This window comes from Ailuropoda melanoleuca, chromosome 8 (genome assembly GCF_002007445.2).
Source record: "Ailuropoda melanoleuca isolate Jingjing chromosome 8, ASM200744v2, whole genome shotgun sequence".
NCBI classification, from domain to species: domain Eukaryota; kingdom Metazoa; phylum Chordata; class Mammalia; order Carnivora; family Ursidae; genus Ailuropoda; species Ailuropoda melanoleuca.
The window spans coordinates 62,585,450-62,606,811 of NC_048225.1; the positions used below are offsets into that span (position 1 = coordinate 62,585,450).

The 21,362-nt window shown below is 43.6% G+C and overlaps 1 protein-coding gene across 11 annotated transcripts in view; it reads left to right on the top strand.

The window, feature by feature from the left end:
- Positions 1–21,362, top strand: part of DISP1 (dispatched RND transporter family member 1) — a 130,016-nt gene that overhangs the window by 51,659 nt on the left and 56,995 nt on the right. Inside the window, exon 1 of one of the 11 annotated variants that reach the window (XM_019802943.2) lies at positions 20,690–21,190. The exons of 9 other annotated variants lie outside the window; for them this stretch is intronic. In XM_019802943.2, the coding sequence (XP_019658502.2) occupies positions 20,905–21,190 (286 nt within the window). In that variant the 5' untranslated portion in view covers positions 20,690–20,904. Of the gene's footprint in view, positions 1–20,689; positions 21,191–21,362 lie in introns of those variants that run through there. One more of the 11 variants, XM_011228899.3, reaches the window with a different exon arrangement.

A 21,362-nucleotide genomic window follows, 5' to 3' on the forward strand; every position in this document is an offset into this window, starting at 1 on the left:
ATTGCTTCAGTTACTGCCCTTCCCCTCTGAGACGAGTGAAGACACGGAAAGCCCCTGAGCTCCTGTCCCTTAAGCTGCCTTACATTTATTGCCGTTCAGAGATGGTAGGTGTAGTGGGACCTGAACTGCACTGTGTAAAATCAGAAGGTGCCACGGTACTTGCCATTACCTTCCAAGTATACTAAACATTAATACTCTAAATCCTGGATTTAGCAGATGCCAAAGTCATTCCCAGGCTCCGGGATGTCTGCGCAGAGAGTGGGAAAGAGCGCCACTCCTGTGCGTTGGAAGCTGTGTTGGGTGCTCACTCAGCACGAGACAGCAGCGTGAATAAACATCGAGTTTGTGCTTAAATACATTTTTTATTATCCTTGTCTCCTCCACTGTTTTGTGTTCAGATCAGATCAAACCTAGCATGTGTGCTGTGTTCCCCACAGTTCAGATCCCTTTTGTGGAAAAGTCTGCCTGTTCCTTCCTTCAGGAAGGGCAAAGCTGATGGGCTTTGGGCAACAGCTGAAAAATATTCTCATGCCCTTTATGTAAAGGGTTAAACATCTTTAGAAATCATTGTGGGCGCCTATGTGGCTCAGTCGGTTAGGTATCCAACTCTTGGTTTTGGCTCAGGTCGTGACCTCAGGGTTGTGAGATTGAGGCCTGCATCAGGCTCTGTGCTCTGTGTGGAGTCTGCTTGAGTTTCTCTCTCCCTCTCCCTCTGTCTCTCCTGCTCTTGCTGTCTCTCTCTAAGATAAATAAGTAAACCTTAAAAAAGAAAAAAGAAATCACTAGAGACATGGAAGGTGTTTGATTACCTGCCAGTGTGAGGTTTTTAATCAGTTTCATTTTTCTAAAACTAAAAAGTAATCTCCAAGATTGAACTTTCTGAATTGTTAGATAGAAAATATAATTTTGTGGGAGTTTCCTAAACCTCTGCTCATAAGCGATCATCATAAGTTGTTACTAAGCCATTTGTTCTGAATGGTACCAAATATGCTATTTGTATGGTAAAATATTCGTAGACTTTTATCACCTAACACATCACCGCTCTTGATGTTCAAAAAGGCTAAAAGTTCATTCCTGAAACCTTTCCTCTTACTATGATAGTTTATATTAAGCTTAGAAAGGATAATTTAGCTTGTTCAGGGACTTTTACCTAATAAAATGATTCCTAGTTACTTGATTATATTATGGAATATTTTACCTTTTTAAAATTATATTTTACTATGTTACTAGAAAAACATAAAATATACTCATCTTGCAAGTAATGTCTGCTGGTAATGCAAATCAGATTATTTCTTTTGAGACTGATTTTGTTGAATTTTTAGATGAAGATTTTATTGTTAATATATCTAAAATAAAAAAGGAATTAAGTAGCTACCATAAACCATTTCAGGGTTAAGTAGGAGCATAAAAATACAAAAATAAGATGTATTATGACATATGAAATGTTCTGTGGGGTTAACATTTTATTTTACAAATAGTTAAATAATTTATGAAATATTTTTTCCTTTCAATGTTAATACTAAACCAGGCTAGTCTGAGATACGTATTACTAATGCTCAGAATGGAAAATATACACCTGCGGTAGAAGAAAAATGTCATGGTAAATATGTTTATACAGCTGTGTGGTAATGTCAGTTATTATGAGTACATTTACAGAGTCACGGAACGGGCCTCATTTTCAAACAGCCGTTAACTTTGGCTTAGAAATGCTAATTAAAGAATAACTTCATTTTTCAAATGCGGACTGAATAAGCAATATATAGCATCATTTTAGCTATCCACAAGCTCTGAGTGCATAAATTTGATCATGAGTAGATGTTGCCTAATTTCTGAGGAAATAGAGACTTTTTGTAAGACTGTTTCTTATTTTTAACCTATGCTTTCATTGCATACGATGCCCACTCTTAGTACCAGACTGAGTTTCCATTAAACTTTATTGCACTTACATGGGCTCTTCTGTCATGCTTTAATAAAATTATAAAATTGACTTAATTGGGTCTCTGTGAAAGCTTCCTTTATCATTAATAATTCCATTTATTCCATGGGCTTATTAGTTTTGGATAACTTGAATGACTTCATTAAGATTAGCACAGGAATATGAATAAACATTATTTAAAAATTAAGCACGAGTAAAAACAAATTTAAAAATATACTCATAGTACTTTGAGGATTAGAAAAATGTCTGTTTGGTTCAAAAGAGTGAGTAAAATGTTACCATTAAATATATATTGCTGTGGTGTTGTCTGTAAAAATATTCCATCTGAAAAATTTAACAGGCAGTGAGTGGTTTCATCTTTTTGTCTAGATCTTGAGCTGTCCTGCGCCATTAAACTCCAGAAATATCAAGATGGAAGGCTTATTTCCTGCCCTCAAATACTTTAGTTTCCTTCTATGTAGAGAGAATACCCAGCATCAGTTTGTAATTACCAACAATTACTTTTCTTAAGCCTACAGCGGGAGGTTGCAAATCTATTTAGCATATACATAGTGGAATCTTTATTATACTCTTAACTCTTTTTACAACTCTTTAAAATGGATACTAAGTTATAAGAGGGCCAGGAAAGAGACTACAGTAGATACACTATGCATCCATCTCCACTCCTGGAAAAACCAGTTCAAAATGTTTTGGAGGACTTATTTTTTGCTTGTTTAAACAATTTAATTTCTAGGACGGAGTCTTAGATGGACTCTAAGATGGAGTCATGGGGTATTTATTTGTTGATTTGAGGTTAATTATGGCAGGTTTTGACCTCAGTATTTTTCACAGCACTAAGTATGGTGACTCAAATATTTACTGAATTACAGTGAATAAATAAGGAATGATAAAAGAATGACCATTTATTGGCAGATAAGGAGAGCCTTCTAGCAGAGTGAGATCTGAGGTGGCCAGAGCTGTGAAAGGGTTTGCTTGGTTGGGCAAGAGATGAGGTCGGGATAGACAAGGGATCTGATTCACAGAGGGGTGAAGGTAGGGAAGGGAGTTGTTTTAGCTTTCATGTGACAGCCCTGGTTATTACACTGATGTCTGGCCTGAGTTGGATTGGTTGAACTGTGTTGGATGTAGTGAAAGGGGAAAGCTAGAGCCATGGTTCTCAAAGTATGGTTCTCCCAAGTAGCAGCTTCAGCATCCTCTGGGAGCTTGTTAGAAATGCACATCCCTAAATCGGGATCTGCTGGTGAGGGACAGCAGCAGCCGGGTTTTAAATGGGCCTTCCAGGGGGCGCCTGGGTGGCTCAGTCATTAAGCGTCTGCCTTTGGCTCAGGGCATGATCCTGGAGTTCTGAGATTGAGCCCCGCATCAGGCTCTTCTGCTGGGAGCCTGTTTCTTCCTCTCCCACTCCCCCTGCTTGTATTCCCTCTCTTGCTGGCTGTCTCTCTCTCTGTCAAATAAATAAATAAAATCTTTAAAAAAAAAAGAATAAATGGGCCTTCCAGGGATGCTGGTATCAGCAGGCTCATCAGGGAACAGCCTAGGATCAGGAATTCTATAGAAAAGATGACCACTGGGGTCATTTCCATCAGAAGACAGGATCGTTTAAAGATCTGATGATTTAGCACAGCTGTCCAGAAATTATTAGTCCTCGAATGTACAGTTTTAAAAGAAAGAGCTGTTTGTACTTTGATGGGGTAACCGCGGGCTTTCAGCTTTGCAGGTTATCAGTTTACCTAGAAGTAACCAGAGACTTCTTTCTAAAATACATTGTCAATATATCATGTGATAGTGGGAACAAAACTAGCTCAGACCAGAATGACACACTTTCGTGTGATGTGTTTATTCTCCTGGAAGGGAAACTATCAATCAGAGCAGCTGGGTGATGCCCAGAGAATTAAATCAGTCGCAGCTGGATATTCTTAAGCATTATTTATTTTGAAATCAATAACTTAATAAATTTAATTTCTCCACACCAAAAACATTTCAATGTAAAATAAAGGAAAGCCTTTTCAAAAATCAATTGACCATTTTCTCCTGGTCAGTGCTGAAGACCTCTGAAAAATTATTATTCTTTTACCTTTCTTTTCCTTCTTTCTTTCTTTCTTTCTTTCTTTCTTTCTTTCTTTCTTTCTTTCTTCCTTTTGTTTGTTTATTTATTTATTGAGAATTCCTGGGATTATTACTCTTCTCTTTGTGGTGTTACTACGCTACACTTTGCAAATGTATTATATCCTGATGGCCTCAGGATTGGTTGGGAAGCACTGTTTTTCCTTACAGTATATACTTTTTACAAAAAAGCTTCCTGGGAGGGCTTACTGCTTTTTCTTTTTTTTTTAAGATTTTATTTATTTATTGTAGAGAGAGAAGGAGAGAGAGAGAGCACATGAGGTGAGGGGCAGAGGGAAAGAGGCAATCCCAAGCAGACTGCTCACCGAGCACAGAGCCCAACGCGGGGCTCGATCCCACCACTCCGAGATCATGATCCCGAGATCAGGACCCCAAGATCAAGACCTCAGCCGAAACCAAGACTCAGACTTTTAACCAACTGTGCCACCCAGGCACCCTGGATGCTTTCTTCTGAGAATGATGTTGGCTAAATGGTTTTGAGCCGGTTCATGTTAATTTCTGTTTCAGATCCAGGAAACATTTTTCTTATCATGTCACCAATAATACATGATATGTAGAGAGCAGAGGAAGTCAGGAAGAGATGGGTCAGCACTGTATTTAGTGTTTTATACCCAGTACTCACTGGTGTTCTTAGAACTGTTTCAAGCTCGTTATGAATTATACAGGAGATTGTCACATTCAGGTGGCTGGTATAGACATGGCTATTCTTAATCAAAGCAAATAAAACGTGTATGTGTATACCACAATGACTGTTAGTGCTGTGCTGTGATGATTGAAGATTCCATCGACATTTGGGTGTGTGCACTTACTTTGTGTGGGTTATTTATCGAAACTCTATTGTGTGTGAGGCACCACACTGCATGACAGGAGAGTCCCCATCAGCACCACTCCAGCTCTGTAGGCCTTGTTTTCATCCTCCATATGCCAATGACAGAACAGAAGAGAAAACTGAAGGGACATGGCCAGCCTGAAAATCAAGACAAACATCTCAAAGGACCCATAAGGTGATCAGAGATAGGAAGTTGTGATCAGACTGGAACTTAGAACTGTGAACCAGCCAGTCTCCTGGCCAGAGCGGGAAGGTGCTCGAGAGCTCCTTGGCTACTGCGCAGGGACCCGGGCAATGGAGCCGGGCTCCTTGCTTGGAGGAAGGAGCAGAAGCGAGAACCCTTCCCCCACCCGATTTCCATCACTGTTGCTACCAGACCCTGAAAGTCGCCAGCTCTGCCAATATGTTGGGGCCATAGTGTTGTTAGAAATTGTGAACCAAGGGAAGAAAGTAGGATAAAAACATGGTTTGACCAGAAACCAAGGCAGAGTGTCTGCTGGTTCTGTGCTATTCCTGATACCACCACAGAACTGAAGCTCTAAAATGCTAATACCTGCACTTAGAGCAAGTATGTGAACACGGTCAGGCTGGGAGGGGAGCTAAGTGCAGGCGGCCACAAATGCAGTTGTCAGGAGAAAAACAAGGTTGGAAAAAACCAAAAATGACCTCCATTTCAAAAATGATCCTGCAAAGCTAATTGCCAAAGCATCTGTTATAGAAGACAGAACAGACACTGGAACATCGAATCAACCATTGGAACTCTCTCACGAAGATTGTAGGTAAGTGTGTCTGGGATGCTCGGTGAGCAGAAGGTCTGTCACCCGACCCCAAGGCTTCCACAATCGATGAAAGTCAGGAGGCAGCAGATCAAATGTACTCCAGGGACCAGACGGCAAGAAAAGGCAAATTCACACTTGAATTGAAACACTGTACTAGAACTACCTTAGACGCGGAGAGAAAATAGTACAATGACCACGGAAAGGCTTCCCCTAATAGACTTGTCCGTGGCAGCTGAGATTCCAGGAGACAGGGAAGTGATAACCCGGCAGGGCTGAGAAAACAGAACAGTGTGCGTAGAATGTTGCACCCTCCTAAACTATTGTTCCAGGATGAGAACAACATTAAGAAAATTGAAAATATATTAGAGTGTTTACCATTCACATAACCTCCCAGAGGAAATACCCAAAAACAGAATCAGCAAGAAGAAAAGTTACCCCAGAGGGAACACATGGGTGAAATTCAACAGTAGTTCGGGAGGGGAGGAATACGTCAGATGAGTGGGAGTCAGGCCTGCCTTTGCTAATGTGTGAACGTGATGTGTGAAACAGCAGTAATTCAGTTACTCTGACTATGAGAATGGAAGCCCTTAAGATCCTGCAAATATCCAGTACGGACACAGAAACTAGTTGTTAGGCAATCACAGGAGAGAAGGGTCTCTGTGAGTCATAGTCTAAAAAGAGGAAAAGACTTAGCCGTGCCTTGAAGAAACAGGCGGCATTCAGCTTCGCCGCTCTCACGGGAGGCTGAGCACCGAGAGCACAGGGCATGCAGGTCATGAGGTTCAGGACTCATGCCGAGGGTTGTTTGGCCCGACGTGAGGATTTATGTAAGAAAGTGGTCGAGGAGGCGCTTTTGAAATTTTTGGAGCCCTTCTCACGGGCATGGGAGGTTCTCTGTATCAAGAGAAACGTGTTCATCTCCTTGTATTATTTTAACTTACAGTTAAAACCTATTTTCTTTCCGGGGCGCCTGGGTGACTCAGTCGTTAAGCATCTGCCTTTGGCTCAGGTCATGATCTCAGGGTCCTGGGATCAAGCCCTGCATCAGGCTCCCTGCTTAGCAGGAAGCCTGCTTCTCCCTCTCCCACTCCCCCTACTTGTGTTCCCTCTCTCACTGTGTCTCTGTCAAAAAATAAAATCTTAAAAAAACAAACAAACCCTATATTTCCTTTGTCCCTCAGGTGATCCTCCGACTGAACAAAGGCTGCCTAGGGATTAATATAAATTAAGGTTGTCCTAGCAGCAAAGAGTATCTGCTCTAAACGGAATCCTGTTGCCGTTTCTCTTTGAATTGCCTAGAAGATAATGTATCTGCAGCAAAGGGACTGAGATAGCCTGCATTTACTTTGCTCAAGGGTAACACTGGGGAAAGGGCTAAGGAGCTGTCGGAGGAGGAGGGCAGCCACACCTGATGGCTGTTTGTCTCCTGCAGGGGGAAGACACAGACCCCTGAGGGACTGAGGTGGCCATGCCAGCCGCAGGGAGTAGCAGGGCCAGGTGCCGTGGCGTTCCTAGGACCCTGCTGAGTCTTGACTCGGGATCCCTGTGGTCCTCTGTGTTTCACAGGCTCTAACTAACGTGCCTTAACCAAAGGCCTGGTGTCTAGGGTTATGATGGGTGTTAGGGGTCATAGGATGAGAACTAAGTTGGAATCTTGAGAAGAACCACAGTGTGTGAAAACGCTTACATCCCTGCGGTGACTCTGGAAGGTTTGCCCCGGGACACGGTTTGCTCCAGTCTCCTTCTGCCAGTAAATTTTTGTAGGAGCTAGGATGACCTCTCTGTGTTCGATTACGGCACAAAACAACCAGATTCCCTTCTGCCTCCCAAAATTCAGTGGCATATTTTATCCTCTCCTTTTGGCTCCCCATGTCCCTCCCAGATAGCCCGAGTTCTGCCTTGCTGCCCTTCTTCCCCTGTATTTGGTGAGTAAGTCTTAAACTCACCACCTCGACGCTGTGATCATTGTCCGTTTCCCATATGCCTTCACTGTTTTGGGGGGTTGACCCCTATATCAACCACGCTGTTCTTTCTCACTTTTTTCTCTAGGCTCATTAGACAGCGCAAGAATGAAAGCCAGTCGCGCAATATTCATAAGCTCTGGTAAACTTTTGTTGAACTTGTTTGGTTATTTGAGGTTTCACTGAAGAATGTGAGCTAGAAAAATAGCCGAGTGATAGAGAAGCGCTTTCATGCTGAGTATTGGCGTGCACGGGAACGGGGGGCAAGGAGGGGGCCCAGCTGCCAGATGCAGCCGGGTGATCTTGGACCGCGAGACATTTGCAGGACTCTCAACCTGCAGCACTATGTGTTTATAGCAGGAATGCTGGGGAAAAAAAAAAAAAAACTAAAAAAACTGAACCGTACTTTAAAGTGGTGGAATAAAGTAGAAAGTAGTGATTAGAACTTAGCACGTTAAAAAGATTTATTTCAATGCTGTGTAAAGTGTTGCCCCACCCTATCTCTTAAAAGTTTACCTCAAACACAGAAATGAAATATAGGGGCGCCTGGGTGGCTCAGTTGTTAAGCGTTTGCCTTCGGCTCAGGGCGTGATCCCGCAGTTCTGGGATCGAGCCCCACGTCGGGCTCTTCCGTTGGGAGCCTGCTTCTTTCTCTCCCAGTCCCCCTGCTTGTGTTCCCTCTCTCGCTGGCTGTCTCTCTGTCAAATAAATAAACAAAATCTTTAAAAAAAAAAAAAAAAAGAAAAGAAATTAAATATAAAATTAAGACAATCATTTGATAAAATATTAAAAAATTAAGCAAAGAAATTAATGGATTGGGGCGCCTGGGTGGCACAGCGGTTAAGCGTCTGCCTTCGGCTCAGGGCGTGATCCTGGCGTTATGGGATCGAGCCGGCTCTTCTGCTATGAGCCTGCTTCTTCCTCTCCCACTCCCCCTCTCCCCCTGCTTGTGTTCCCTCTCTCACTGGCTATCTCTATCTCTGTCGAATAAATAAGTAAAATCTTAAAAAAAAAAAAAAGAAATTAATGGGTTAAGTTTATTTTTCATGAATAAAATAATTAGCTTTCATATATCAAACTATTAGCTTGTAGGTATTGATTGAGAGTGCAGGTGTTAACCATCAAGACCTACATTATCCAGTCTGAACTTCCAAGTTCAAGGGCTTGTTTGAAGAGGAAGTTGATTCACAAAATATTAAAATAACTTGAACTATATTTTTTATTTGCTCAGAAATAAGATTTTACCCTGTAGTCTTTTTCCCCCGCTTTTCCTCTGCTTTTATTATTTAAACTTTCATCTAAATGAAGTCACAAGATACTAGGTTTAAACATTCAGTGAAAGAGCAGATGAGGGGCGCCTGGGTGGCACAGCAGTTAAGCGTCTGCCTTCGGCTCAGGTCATGATCCTGGTGTTATGGGATCGAGCCCCACATCAGGCTCCTCTGCTAGGAGCCTGCTTCTTCCTCTCCCACTCCCCCTGCTTGTGTTCCCCTCTCTCGCTGGCTGTCTCTATCTCTGTCGAATAAATAAATAAAATCTTTAAAAAAAAAAAAAAAGAAAGAGCAGATGAAACATGAAATAGCGATCTGTTATTAGCGTCTGTCTTTTGGATGACTTTTATAAAATTTGAGGTTCATACACTCCTTGTTCCTGTATAATTGGTCTGCTCCCTATCCAAGTGGGGATAACTTGTCTTATTCCCAAATCCGTACTTGAAAGTAGGAGTACTTGATTTTTTAAGAAATGCTCTGCATCGGGGGGCTCCTGGGTAGCGCAGTCGTTAAGCGTCTGCCTTCGGCTCAGGGTGTGATCCCAGCATTCCGGATCGAGTCCCACATCAGTCCTCTACTGGGAGCCTGCTTCTTCCTCTCCCACTCCCCCTGCTGTGTTCCCTCTCTCGCTGGCTGTCTCTCTGTCACATAAATAAATTTAAAAAATCTTAAAAAAAAAAAAAAAAGAAATGCTCTGCATAAAGCCTGGGTGAGGCTTGCTGTATACCTGATGATGCTCTTGGTTCCTTCAACCCAGGTGGATGTAGACTTACTCTGATGCCCGAGATCCAAAGAAAATCGTGAAAATCTTCGGGCTGTTGTAAAACCACTTGCCCCTCTCTTTGAAGTCAGTCTTGATCAAAGACACCAGGATTTAAGTTTTTAAAAGGAACTTTTAAAAAATAAAAGCTCTTTTAGGGAGACTGCAAATCCATAGTTGAACTTTTCAGATAGAGCACCCGAATCCTAAAGTGAAAGTGTATTACTACCTATCTATAAACTCAGTTGCCTTTTGAAATATATTACACCAATGGGATATTAGCTTTACACTTTGAAGTTGGGGTCAGAAAAATTTTTTTTCTTCTGACCCCGTGAGGTCTGTTCGTTATTATTAAGATTCAGGTTTCTTTGGACCAGCTCGAGGGGCTTTGCTGTAGAAACGAGACGAGAGCACCAGCACCTCCTCCCTCAGTATTCTCAGTATTCTCAGTATTCTCACCCCTGCTTCCTCCTTACTCCCTTGAGAAGGATACAGAGTTACTTGTCACTGAGAATAAGCGCTGTGAATACTCGCCCCTCCGCAAGAGATAATGCTGAGAGAGCTTGTGAAATTTAGTCTGTGACAGCGTCAAAGGAACTTAAGGTCATAGGAGCAAAGGCTGAGATTTTATTTTTAAGTAATTTGTACACCCAACGTGGGGCTCGAAGTCATGAGCCCTAGATCTAGGGTCCCATGCTCCACCCACTGAGCCCACCAGGCACCCCAAGACTGAGCCTCTTTCGTGCCCCCCTGGCTTCACTCTGAGCTCAGCCACAGTTGTCCTGGACTCTGTCTCTGTAGCCATCATTGCAAATATAACCAGAGATAAGGAAAAACAGTCATTCCCCAGAGTTAGGTTTCTTTGATCTAAGTAAAAAGTACATTTCAGCTTTAGGGATCATTTTAGAGATTTGTGACAGTCCCACTTGTTTCTATACAGGGCTTCTGAGCTTGATCCTTGGTGCTGGATTTGACTCCTTGCAAAGCCAGCAGGGTGCGGATGCCTGTTACTAAGGAATTCCACTGGCAGGGGCAGGAATGAACGCTGAGTAGCCTAATATCCCATAGGGATGGCGTGGGGGAGTGCACAGTGTGCCCTCTCTGTGGCTCAGGGCGGTGTTACACTGCTGTGTGAGGGCATGTGGCTTGAGGTTATGAAGTAGGGAACGCACTTAGATATCCCTGGATATCTCCAGGAAGGCAAAGACTGTTCAGTGACTGGACAAGGCAGACGCCCTAACTCAGGAACAAAGCACATAACTCACTGGTTCCATTTCTCCAGTTCCCCCATGTTTGTGTTTTTGTTTGTGTTTGTGTTTTTGTTTTTGTTCTTTCATCTCTCATTGTCCGGTGACAGATCTTTGCAAATCTAAATACTATTACTAATGACCAACTCTTTTCTGTTTGTTTTTAAGGCAGAGGTCATGGTGCTGGTAAGCTGTTGTTAGCATAACTCGAAACTCTGATGCAATGACCGACTTCATAAATAAAGTATGTCCCTTATGAAGTGACCCGGGCCCGTCTCCTTGGTGTCTCTGTGCAGATGCAGTGCTTGAGCCAAGGCTTGTTACATGTCTCCTGGTAATTTCCTTACCGTTAGGTTGTGAGTTTTGTTGCAAGAAATAGAAATGTTTATATTCACTTTAAGTATTTTCCCACTACATTTTTGTCAAGAGTTTTGTGATCTTTATTATTCGAGAACCTGGAACAGGTTAACAGAGTTGTGGCTTTTTCTTCTCTACAGATGCTGAGGGTTGAGGATACGCCAGGCAGCCCCTGTAGGTTTTAGGGCCCCCTTCTCCCCACCACCCCGGGCACAGCATTCTGGGTCTTTTACGGATGCTAGAATACAGCAGCACATGTCACGGGGCGTACGTGCTGGCCTGGGATGGGCGTTGGGACACCTGCCTTGTCGTGGCCACACTTCCCAGCCGCTGACCTGGAGCTCTTACCAGTCTGTACCCGCGAGGTCCATCCTGGCTGACAGCCCGGAAGTCTCCCCGCCAGGGATGGTCGTGGCCAGCTAGGCTTACTTCAGCGAATTCACCTTTGGGGTTTGCGGCAAATGTGCCAAAGATGGCTTGTTCTCGAGGACCCTCATCGTGGACTCACCGTGGACTCACCGTGGAGCACACCGACCACGATGGGTTCTGTTTCCATGCTTTGAGGTGGCGTTTGCTGAGCCCAATGACATGCTATATTTAACATGTTTAGAAGCCCTTTTACCTTCCGTGACCCAGTCCTAGTTTCTGATGTACCCCATTGATAAACATATTTTTCCAGCCAGGCCTATGATTTGAGTCTAACAACACTGCCATGCTGTGATATATCAAAAGATTTTAAGGAAGCCAAAGGAAAGTATTCTAGCGTGTGTCTCACAGTCTTGGATTCTGATATGAATTAAAGACCCTTCTCCTTCTTTTGTTATTACCTCCTTTCTTATCTTGTTAGGGGCATCTCACAGAACTTTTTTCCATATAAAGTGCTCTCCGAAGCCAGACATGGCACCAGTTTCATAATTTTGGACTATTTGAACTTCTGAATCACTGATGAGTGTGTTTTCCACATAGGAAACTACTCCCACTGCATTTGTGAAAGACTCCTAATGCTGTTTTCTATCTCAGAGTTTGGGTAGTTTAAGGTTCTTTGCTTGCCAAAAATAATATTCCCACACATTACAGAAAGGATAAATAAATAGGACCAGGACTGTCATTTACTTTCTTCTGTACAACTTCCTCTTAGGTCAGAAAATGCAGTGTGTCACCATGTCACTTAATGGGAGCCCTCGGCAGCGACGACAGGTGTCTGTATGCAAGTGACACATCTATTTTCCTACAAAGTCTGACTTTTGGAAAATTAACTTGCCTATATTTTTATTTCATGGCATACAGAAAGTAAGTGTAACTTTTTCCATAAATATTAGAAGTCTGGCTTCTAATCAAAAATTTCAGTTTATTAGTCATAATAATCAAATTATTAGTCATAATCCCATTCTTAATCTATGCATACCACATTCATTTAGATTTATTTAGTAGCAGTGCAGCAAAAACCCTTAAAATAATATTCTAATTAGATTAAGAGTTAAGACACAGTGGTCTTCATTCGAGGAGTATATCTCATACCAGGAGCATCTACTGTGAAAGTAAAGTATCTTCCTTTGAAATCTTATATCTCAAACCAAAAGTATTTTGGAAACTCTCCAGAGCCCATGGGTGCATTATGCCTTGCCTTTAAATCATCGTGCATGACAAGATTATATTCTTAGATGATCTGCAGTCTAGTTATTTTGTTATGGCTGAAATGTTCCAGCTTGTTTTTGATATGAAACTATCAACTCTGGGCCTCCTCTCCTCTAAACGTAACACATTCCGTATGCTTTCGGTGGGAGGAGGCTTTCCTGCTGCTAAGTACACTGCTCACGCAAAGACAGAGTGCTTACCAGAATCCCTGAAACCCGACCAACCTAGCCTACCTGAGTTGGTTTTCACATTTCAAATGTTTTTTAACTTTTGGTTAGGTTAAGGAGGGCTCAAATTTTTGTCTATTTTAGTATCGCGTGGTCAGATTTTTTTTTTCTCCACAGGAAAATAGAAGACTACCTTTTCTCTGAAACTTAACTAATAATCTTGTTGCATTTTGCTTTAAAATAGGTATCCCAGGGGGCACCTGGGTAGCGCAGTCGTTAAGCGTCTGCCTTCGGCTCAGGGCGTGATCCCGGCGTTCTGGGATGGAGTCCCACATCGGGCTCCTTGGCTGGGGGCCTGCTTCTTCCTCTCCCACTCCCCTGCTGTGTTCCCTCTCTCACTGGCTGTCTCTCTGTAAAATAAATAAATAAAATATTTAAAAAATAAATAAAATAAAATAGGTACCCCAGCTTCTGATCTTCACTGAAATCTAGAAGTGTATAGATTAATAAGTAAATTTCATCCTGATGATCGAAATGCCTTCTGGATTATTGATAAAGTGTGTATAGTTTCCTAGTGTTGAATCAAATCAAGCAAAGGATGTAATGAATGAAAACTAAGACCTTGTAGATCCCCTCGTTTCCAGGACACTTTATCACTTAGGCCAGTATAAGACCAATTGGCAGTTAAGCAGAAAGTGGAATTATGACTCACTGTGTGAGAAAACTTTTATTTGTGTTCATTGTTTAAGAATATTTATGCTAATGCCAAGGAAACCCTACCTTAGAAACAAAGTAAAAATAAACTTTTAAGACTTCCCAAGAATAAGCTTGCATATTGGCTGTTGGCATGACCTCCACTGATTTGGATAAAAGTATGAAAAGCCAATCATTGATATTTCTTATGATTCAGCAACAGTTTACTCCAAATTTACAAGCAGACAATAGTGTAACATATTGCAGTCATACTTAAAATATATTGAATCTTGGATGTTTCTTTCCCATAACCACTGTGGAAGTGGTCCTTGGGGCCCATAGAAATCAGCAAGAAAAAAAGATTTTGTATACTGAGTTTTATTTTGCATTTCAAAACCACATTTATTCTGTTTAACGTAGTAGTAGTAATGTAATTGTGCGATGGTAACAGATTATAAAACATCATTCGTTCAATAAGTACTTGTCGGGTACTTGCCATGTACTAGATCTTCTGGAGTAGTGTACCAATGATGGTGATAGAGTTTGTGGTGATAGAGTATAGATGAAGGGGGTGAAAGAGATATAAAAAATGACCAAGATAGGGGCGCGTGGGCAGCTCAGTCGGTGACGTGTCTGACTCTTGGTTTCGGCTCAGGTCACGATCTCAGGGTTGTGAGATTGAGCCCCGTGTCGGGCTCTGGGCTCAGTGTGGAGTCTGCTTGTCCCTCTCCCTCTGCCATAAGAGAGATGCCGGGGTCATAGAACTTGGAGAAGGAGGAGAGGGTTCCTGACCAGGTCATCTGGGAAGGCTTCTTGGAAGTACGTTACCCGTCATGTGTTGTGAAGAGCGGATGGGATGTGGCCACAGGAAAGGTGAGCAGAGGCCGCTGCGGGTGAAGAAAAAAAGGCAAAAGCACTGAAATGCCATGTGTGGGCGTATGTGTTTGGAGCACATTCTGTTTGGCAAGAGCACTGCGTAGGAAGGGCCGTAGTGGAGGGTCTTGCATGCTGGCTGGGGACTTTAAACTTGATCTCATGTGCCTGGAGCAGCCACTGGTGTTTCCTGGACTGGGAGCAGCATGACCAGATCTGCATGTTCCGATGGAGAATCTGGAAGCTCCGGGTTGCCTGAATGAGGGAGAGCACGGCTCAGGCCGCAGCGGTGGTTTGAGGGCAGACCGGGCAGCCTGGGAAGGAGAGGAGGGGCTTGCACAGCAGTGGCTCGGTCTCGAGGACAGATGAGCACGGGCAGACGGCCGTGTGAGGGTCAGGATGCCGCACAGGGCAGGAGTTCAATAAATACGTATTTAAGTTAAAGTTCAGCACTCAAGTGACTGAGAGGATAAATAAACACAGGAAAATCAAGAGGCTGTCTGAGGATGACGAGCTAATTATACAGTAGTCCCCCCCTTTCTTGGATTTTGCTTTCCGCACGTTCAGTTCCCCGCGGTCAGCTGTGGTCTGGAGGCAGATGACCCTCCTGCTGACGTGTGACCAGAGGGTCAGGGGCGGCCTGGCGCTGTGTCACACGCCCGTGTCCTTCACCCCATGCCATCTGCCCACGTGGCATCCCATCCTCACTCCCTGTCACAGGAAGAAGGTGGTTAGAGGGAGAGGCCAGGTCCATGCACATCTTGTGACGGCTCCATCCTGAGCGTGTGTGTGTAGGGATGGTTACGTAGGGTCCCATACTGTCTGTGGTTTCTGGCGCCCATGGGGGTCTTACAAGCGTCCCCATGGAGGGGGGGTGACTGTATTTAAGATTAGTGAGTTTGAGCTGCTGGCAGGACACATATATTGAAATGTCCTGAGGCAGCAAGAGCTGCAGAACTGGAACTTAGAAACGAAGTTCAGAGGCATCTGGGGGCCTCCGTCGGGTGAGGTTATGATCTGGGGGGTTCAGGCGGGTGAACGTCTGCCTTCTGCTCAGGTCATGATCTCAGGGTCCTGGGATCAAGCCCCACATCGGGTTCCCTGCTCATCGGGGAGTCTGCTTCTCCCTCTCCCTCTGCTGCTCCCCCTGCTTGTGCTCTTTCTGTCAAATAAATAAGTGAAATCGAGAGGAGAGGAGAGGAGAGGAGAGGAGAGGAGAGAAGGAAGGAAGGAAGGAAGGAAGGAAGGAAGGAAGGAAGGAAGGAAGGAAGGAAGGAAGGGAAAGAAAGAAAAGGAAGAAAAGAAAGAAAAAGAGAAAGAAAAGGAAAAAAGAAAAAGTTGAATATGGATGCAGAGGACATTAGAACTGCAGAGACTGAACAAGGAGAAGAGAGTCTTGCCAGGGGCATTAAGAGGTGAAGAAATTTAAAGGAAGTGAGTATTGAGAAAGGACTGTCGACTTTCATTTCAGAAGGAATCGTTTGGTCAGATGGTGGGTAGGACTGAGAGGGGGTGAGAGAGGCTGTCTGGGAAGGAGCGGAATGCCGGATCAGCAGCCTGAGTGCCAGCAGGCCACAACAGGGTCACTTGTCTCGGTTGGGGGGATACAGGTGGACCTGGGAGGGAAGGGGGACTGACACACGCTGCTGGGCCGGGCCGGGTGTACACTCTGCCTGCTCTGTGCATGTATGTGTGGCTGCGGGGCACCTGCTGAAATTCCAGTGTCGTGGAATTTTAATTTAAATGTAAATTGTCACATGTGGCTTGTGGCTCCCTTATTGGGTGACAGAGATACAGTGTGTAAGTAATTTAAGAAAGTGAACCAGACACTGCGAGAGATGAGGAGGAGTTCCCAAAAAAGTTCAAGGGAGAGATGATAACATTTGAAGGAACCCGTGGCCAAATAGTTCCATTATTTTCCATGAAAGAGGTAACACTGTGTGCGAAGAGGGTGAAGTAGGGAGCACGGGAAAGGTTTCCAGCAGCCCCTGCGGGATCTCGGAGAAGACGGGTGGGTGGGTAAATGTCAGCAGCAAGGACAGAACAGACCACTGGAGGTGAGAGTCTGCGTCGGGTCAGGTGTCTGTTCCCTGTCTGGGGGCTTTTCAGTAGGGTTACCAAACCTGGGAGAAAACCAGCAGAGCAGGAGATGAAGTGGAAGGGGGGCCACGGAAAGGCCGGCACAGGGAGGGTAGTGAACTGAGTGAGTGCCGACCACAAACTGCAGGTAGGGGTGGGACGGGGTGAGGGCTGAGGGCTAGACGGCATTGCCAAGATGGAGAGCAGACCCTTGGATGTCAGACTGGAAGGTAAGCAAGGTCATAAAACATCCGTTTGTAAGAGTTGTCAATTTTGGTGGCAGGCTTTTCAACAAGAAATGGGATTTTAAAAGAAGCTGTTAACATTAAGAAATCTAAGTGTCCAGTGAGAGGAATAAGCGAAGCCCATGTTTTGCTTTTGCTCCAGTTTGCTTGCAGTCTGGTCTTGCTCCATACTCATTATGTCAGTGTCGAATGTAGATTTGAAGAGTAAACCTGGGACTTATTTTATCCATCTGCAGTGATGCCCAAATTCATAAAAACTCAACTCAGAGCCAGGAAGGATCTGCGAGACTATCTCGTGCAATGCATGGGGTCTGTAGATGTGGGGGCGGGGGGTGATAGTTGAAGGTCACAGAGCTGGTGGGGGGGCACTGACCCCCAGTAGCAGCGGTGAGGGGCAGCTGCATGCTCTGGGCTGACTCCTCAGTGTGTCCCCAACAATGTGCAGAAACATGAAAGTACAATGTGGAGTATTACCTTCAGAACGTCCCTATGATCCCCTTCTCTGGATGGGTCCTTTCAGATGACCGTGCTGACCTGGCACTTCACAGTGTCGTGCCTGCTGTTTGGCACACATGGACATTAACGGATGGCAGTGTTAATAAATGCAGCAAAAACTGGAGCGATGTTTTGGACTTAGTTCCAGGGTGAAAGAGTTTGTTAATCAGCAGACCCGTCTTCCTTTTTCGGCGTGCCCCGTGCTGGGCCTTCCCGGCCAGCTCCTGCCTCTGTCCTGTCTCACACCCTCTGTCTGTCTAGTACTGGAGGAAGACAGATACCCCGATAATGTGACCTCAGAAAAAAAGGATGTTGTTTTCAGAGAACATGCGAACTTTGTAAAGTTACTAGCACTTCGCTTTTTACTCTAGGTAGTATATTGAGAAACAAACTGAAACTAATCAAAATAATCCTAATTGTTATTTATAAAATAGTAATGTCCACATGACAATACCAGAGGGGTACTTTATATTGTCTGTTTTCACGTGGACCCAACATTTTTAAGTAAAGTAATTAAATACACCAATCAGTGCTTTGGTTAAAAACATAAATAAGAATTGGCAAGTTTATGAGTTGGACAGTTCAGGTGTTCGGTTTCTGTGGCACCGTAACTAATTTAAAGGTTTCTGAGGTAATTAATGGATCAGCAACTCTAGAACCTCTGTTTGCACTTCTTGCAACAACAAGCACAATGCAGTGAGATTGGCTGCTTTAGTAAACTGAACCAAAGTCCTGTTCAAACCATCAAAGAATGGTAAAATACCTTCGTGTTCATTGTAGTTCTTTTTTGAAGAGTTTTTTGGTCTTACAGCATTTGGCATCTGTATGATATGGGATCCACACACCCTGTAATTTCAGAGACCGAATGTTTTAATATATTTACTTGAGTAAATACTTCTCTTCTGTCTTTCTTTTTCTTCCCAGGACTGGCTCTTCTGTATGTAAATTTAGAGGATACAGGGAAAAAGTTACCTTCCTACCTTCGAGGGACTCATACGTTGCCTTTATTTTTTTCGATGTTTACAAATATTTTAATTTTAATTGAAGTATTATTGACACACAGTGTTATATTAGTTTTGGGTGTAGAACATAGGGACTAATGTCTTTAATATGCTGGTTCTCAGAATGTGTTCTCAGATCATCAGGGTCTGCATTGCCTGAGGACTCAGGCCCCAGAGGCTCATTCCCTGGGGGAATGGGACGCAGCAGTCTGCCTTCTTCCAGCCTTCCTGGACATTCTGACGCTTGCTAAAGTTGGACGGCTTCTGGTCTAATGGCTGAAACTTTATACTTACTTTTTTTATTGAGATAAAATCCATATTCCAGAAACTCACAAGGTCATGCGCCATCACCACTGTTGAATTCCAGAACATTTTTATCACCCAAAAAGAAACTGCATCCCTGGTAGCAGTTACTCCCTACGTCCGAACCCACCCCCAGTCCCTGGCCACCACTCATCTGCTTTCTGTCTCTATGGATTTGATTTTTCTAGACGTTTCCTATAAATGCAAGCATGCAGTGTGTGACCTTTCGTGTCTGGGCTTTCACTCAGAGTCCTGTTTCCCAGGTCAGTGTTGCCCCGTGTGTCGTTCATCTTTGTGGGTGAATAACATTCCATTGTGTGCATGCAGTCTTTTGTTTGTCCACGCGTCGCTGATGGACACTGAGTTACTTCCTTGCTGTTACGATTACAGTGCTGCAGCGAGCACCCATGTGCAAGTGCTTGTACGAACCAGTGTTTTCAGTCCTCTTGTTGTTCGCGGAAGTTCTCTTCCTCCCGGTCGCTGCCGACACCAAATCAGGGAAATGCAGGGTTAGGTGCCTTTGAGCCTTGCTTCCATTTTGGACAACCAGTCAGTGCATGACCTTGTTTTGTGTGTTCCTGTTGAGAGACACGTTATCTAACGTGTATTGTTGGTTCGTGGACATTGTGCTCACGGGCGGCAGCACTGTAACTCGTGCTTGACGGAAGTGTACCTAACATGCACATCACACCTTGAGCTTACGAACAGTGGGCAGCAGTGCTCACTGCTCTTTGGGGCCATTTTAAACAGTGACCTTTCCAATGAAAAGCATAGAAATGTGAAAAAAACATGGCACTAAATAGAGAAAAGAACACTTGTTTACCACACATGAGCTAAAATAAGAACGTCACCATGTTCAGTGTCCCCTTGGGAGCACGCGTGTTGAAGAACTTGAATTTTTCACTACTCTGTGCACTCATGTTGGAAGTAATGTGAAGCCTCTGCCAGGATGATTTGGGCTTATGAGTAGACTGGAGCCTGTAGGCGAATTTGCAAATACGGAATCCACGAACACTGAGGATCCACTGTGCTAGGCGTGGCACTACTGTCCCACCCTGACTGTGCCTGTGTCGTTTGTTTAGGGAACCCCAGACCTGTTTCCGTCCCTCCCTCCACCTCCCTCCTTCCCCCCTTCTTTCCCATTATAGCCATCTTAGTGGATGTCCAGTGTATGTATAGGCGTGCTTTTATTTTGCATTTCCTTAATTATTAGTGATGTTGAGCAACTTCTCATGTGCATATGAGCCATTCATACATTTTCTTTGGGACAAATGTCTATTTCAAAACTTTGACTATTAGACTGTATTACTTGTCTCTTTATTGTTGAGTTGTGTTTTCTGTATTGTGGATACTAGCCTCTTAGGTACATGATTTGCAGATATGTCCTCCTCTTTTGTGAGTTGTCTTTACTTTCTTGATAATGTTCTTCGATGTATGAAAGTTTCTTTAACGAAGTCCTATTTTTTCTTTGATTACTTGTGCTTTTGGTGTTAACTTCTTTAATTTTGAAAGTGTTATCTTTATATAATTAATCAGTACAACCTGTTAAAAGAGTTGTTTACACATTTTTTTTTATTATATTGTGAAGAGTTGGATTTCACGGTTTCAGTAAATGATTACTTATTTGCCAATGGCTGGAAAGTATTTGTTTGCAGATATCAGATATTTACAAGATTTTTAACATTGTGGAATTTAAATTAATGACATCATCAGGGCCACAAGTCTATAAAAAGTAGTGTCAAAGTCATTTAACAAGCTGCTATTTTGCTTAGGAAAATTGAAGGGAAACAGATATCACTGCTTTAAATAATACTTTCCTCTTTAATAAAGAAGACTTTGCCTCTTAAAAACTCTGAACTTTCTGCCCTAAAAGTAGAGTCTCAAGAGCCATTCATGAAAAAACATAAGAATCCGGAACTTGGAAATAAACAGGGTTGGTGTTTATTTGTGTTAGTTTAAATGTAGTAGCCCTGTGTGTCAGAAAACTGAATCTGTAACACTTAAGTTAGCCTAAGCAAGCAAATAACATCAGCTAACACGGCTTTAATCTACTAAGTAACTTTAAATCCAAAAGATCAAAGGAAGTTATAAGTAAAAACAGTCCTTGTTGCAATTTCCCTGGTCGAAGCAGGAAAAGGCTAGAAATTACATGTCACCTTCATATCCTGGCTCGCTGACCTTGTGCTCAGATCCAGCCCCTGTGTGCCAGCTGTTCGCATTGCGGAGACCCTGCCCCTCCGGGGGGAGGTGGGAGAAGGCGCTCCTGTCCTATAGGAGCGCAGACGCTGAGAGTCCCTGCCCCTCACAGGCGGAATTCAAAGCTCTCTGCAAGTGCTCGCACTCTGTCCACCCGCTGCTCCTGCGGCTCTCGCTGCCGCCGTCCCTCGCAGAGCGCGCAGAGCAGACCAAGCCGGCACCGTTCTTTGCATGTGAAGGTAATACATTTACTCATGCTTCCGATGTGTGAACTTGTTGTTTTGAGAATTTATTTGAAAACGGAACTTTGTTCTCTGCTTCTAGGATCGAATTTTAATTTCAACTCAGGTGTTGTTTGTTTTTTTTTTTTTTGGTGTGAACTCTGAATGGCGTCTTAATGCATTAAAATCA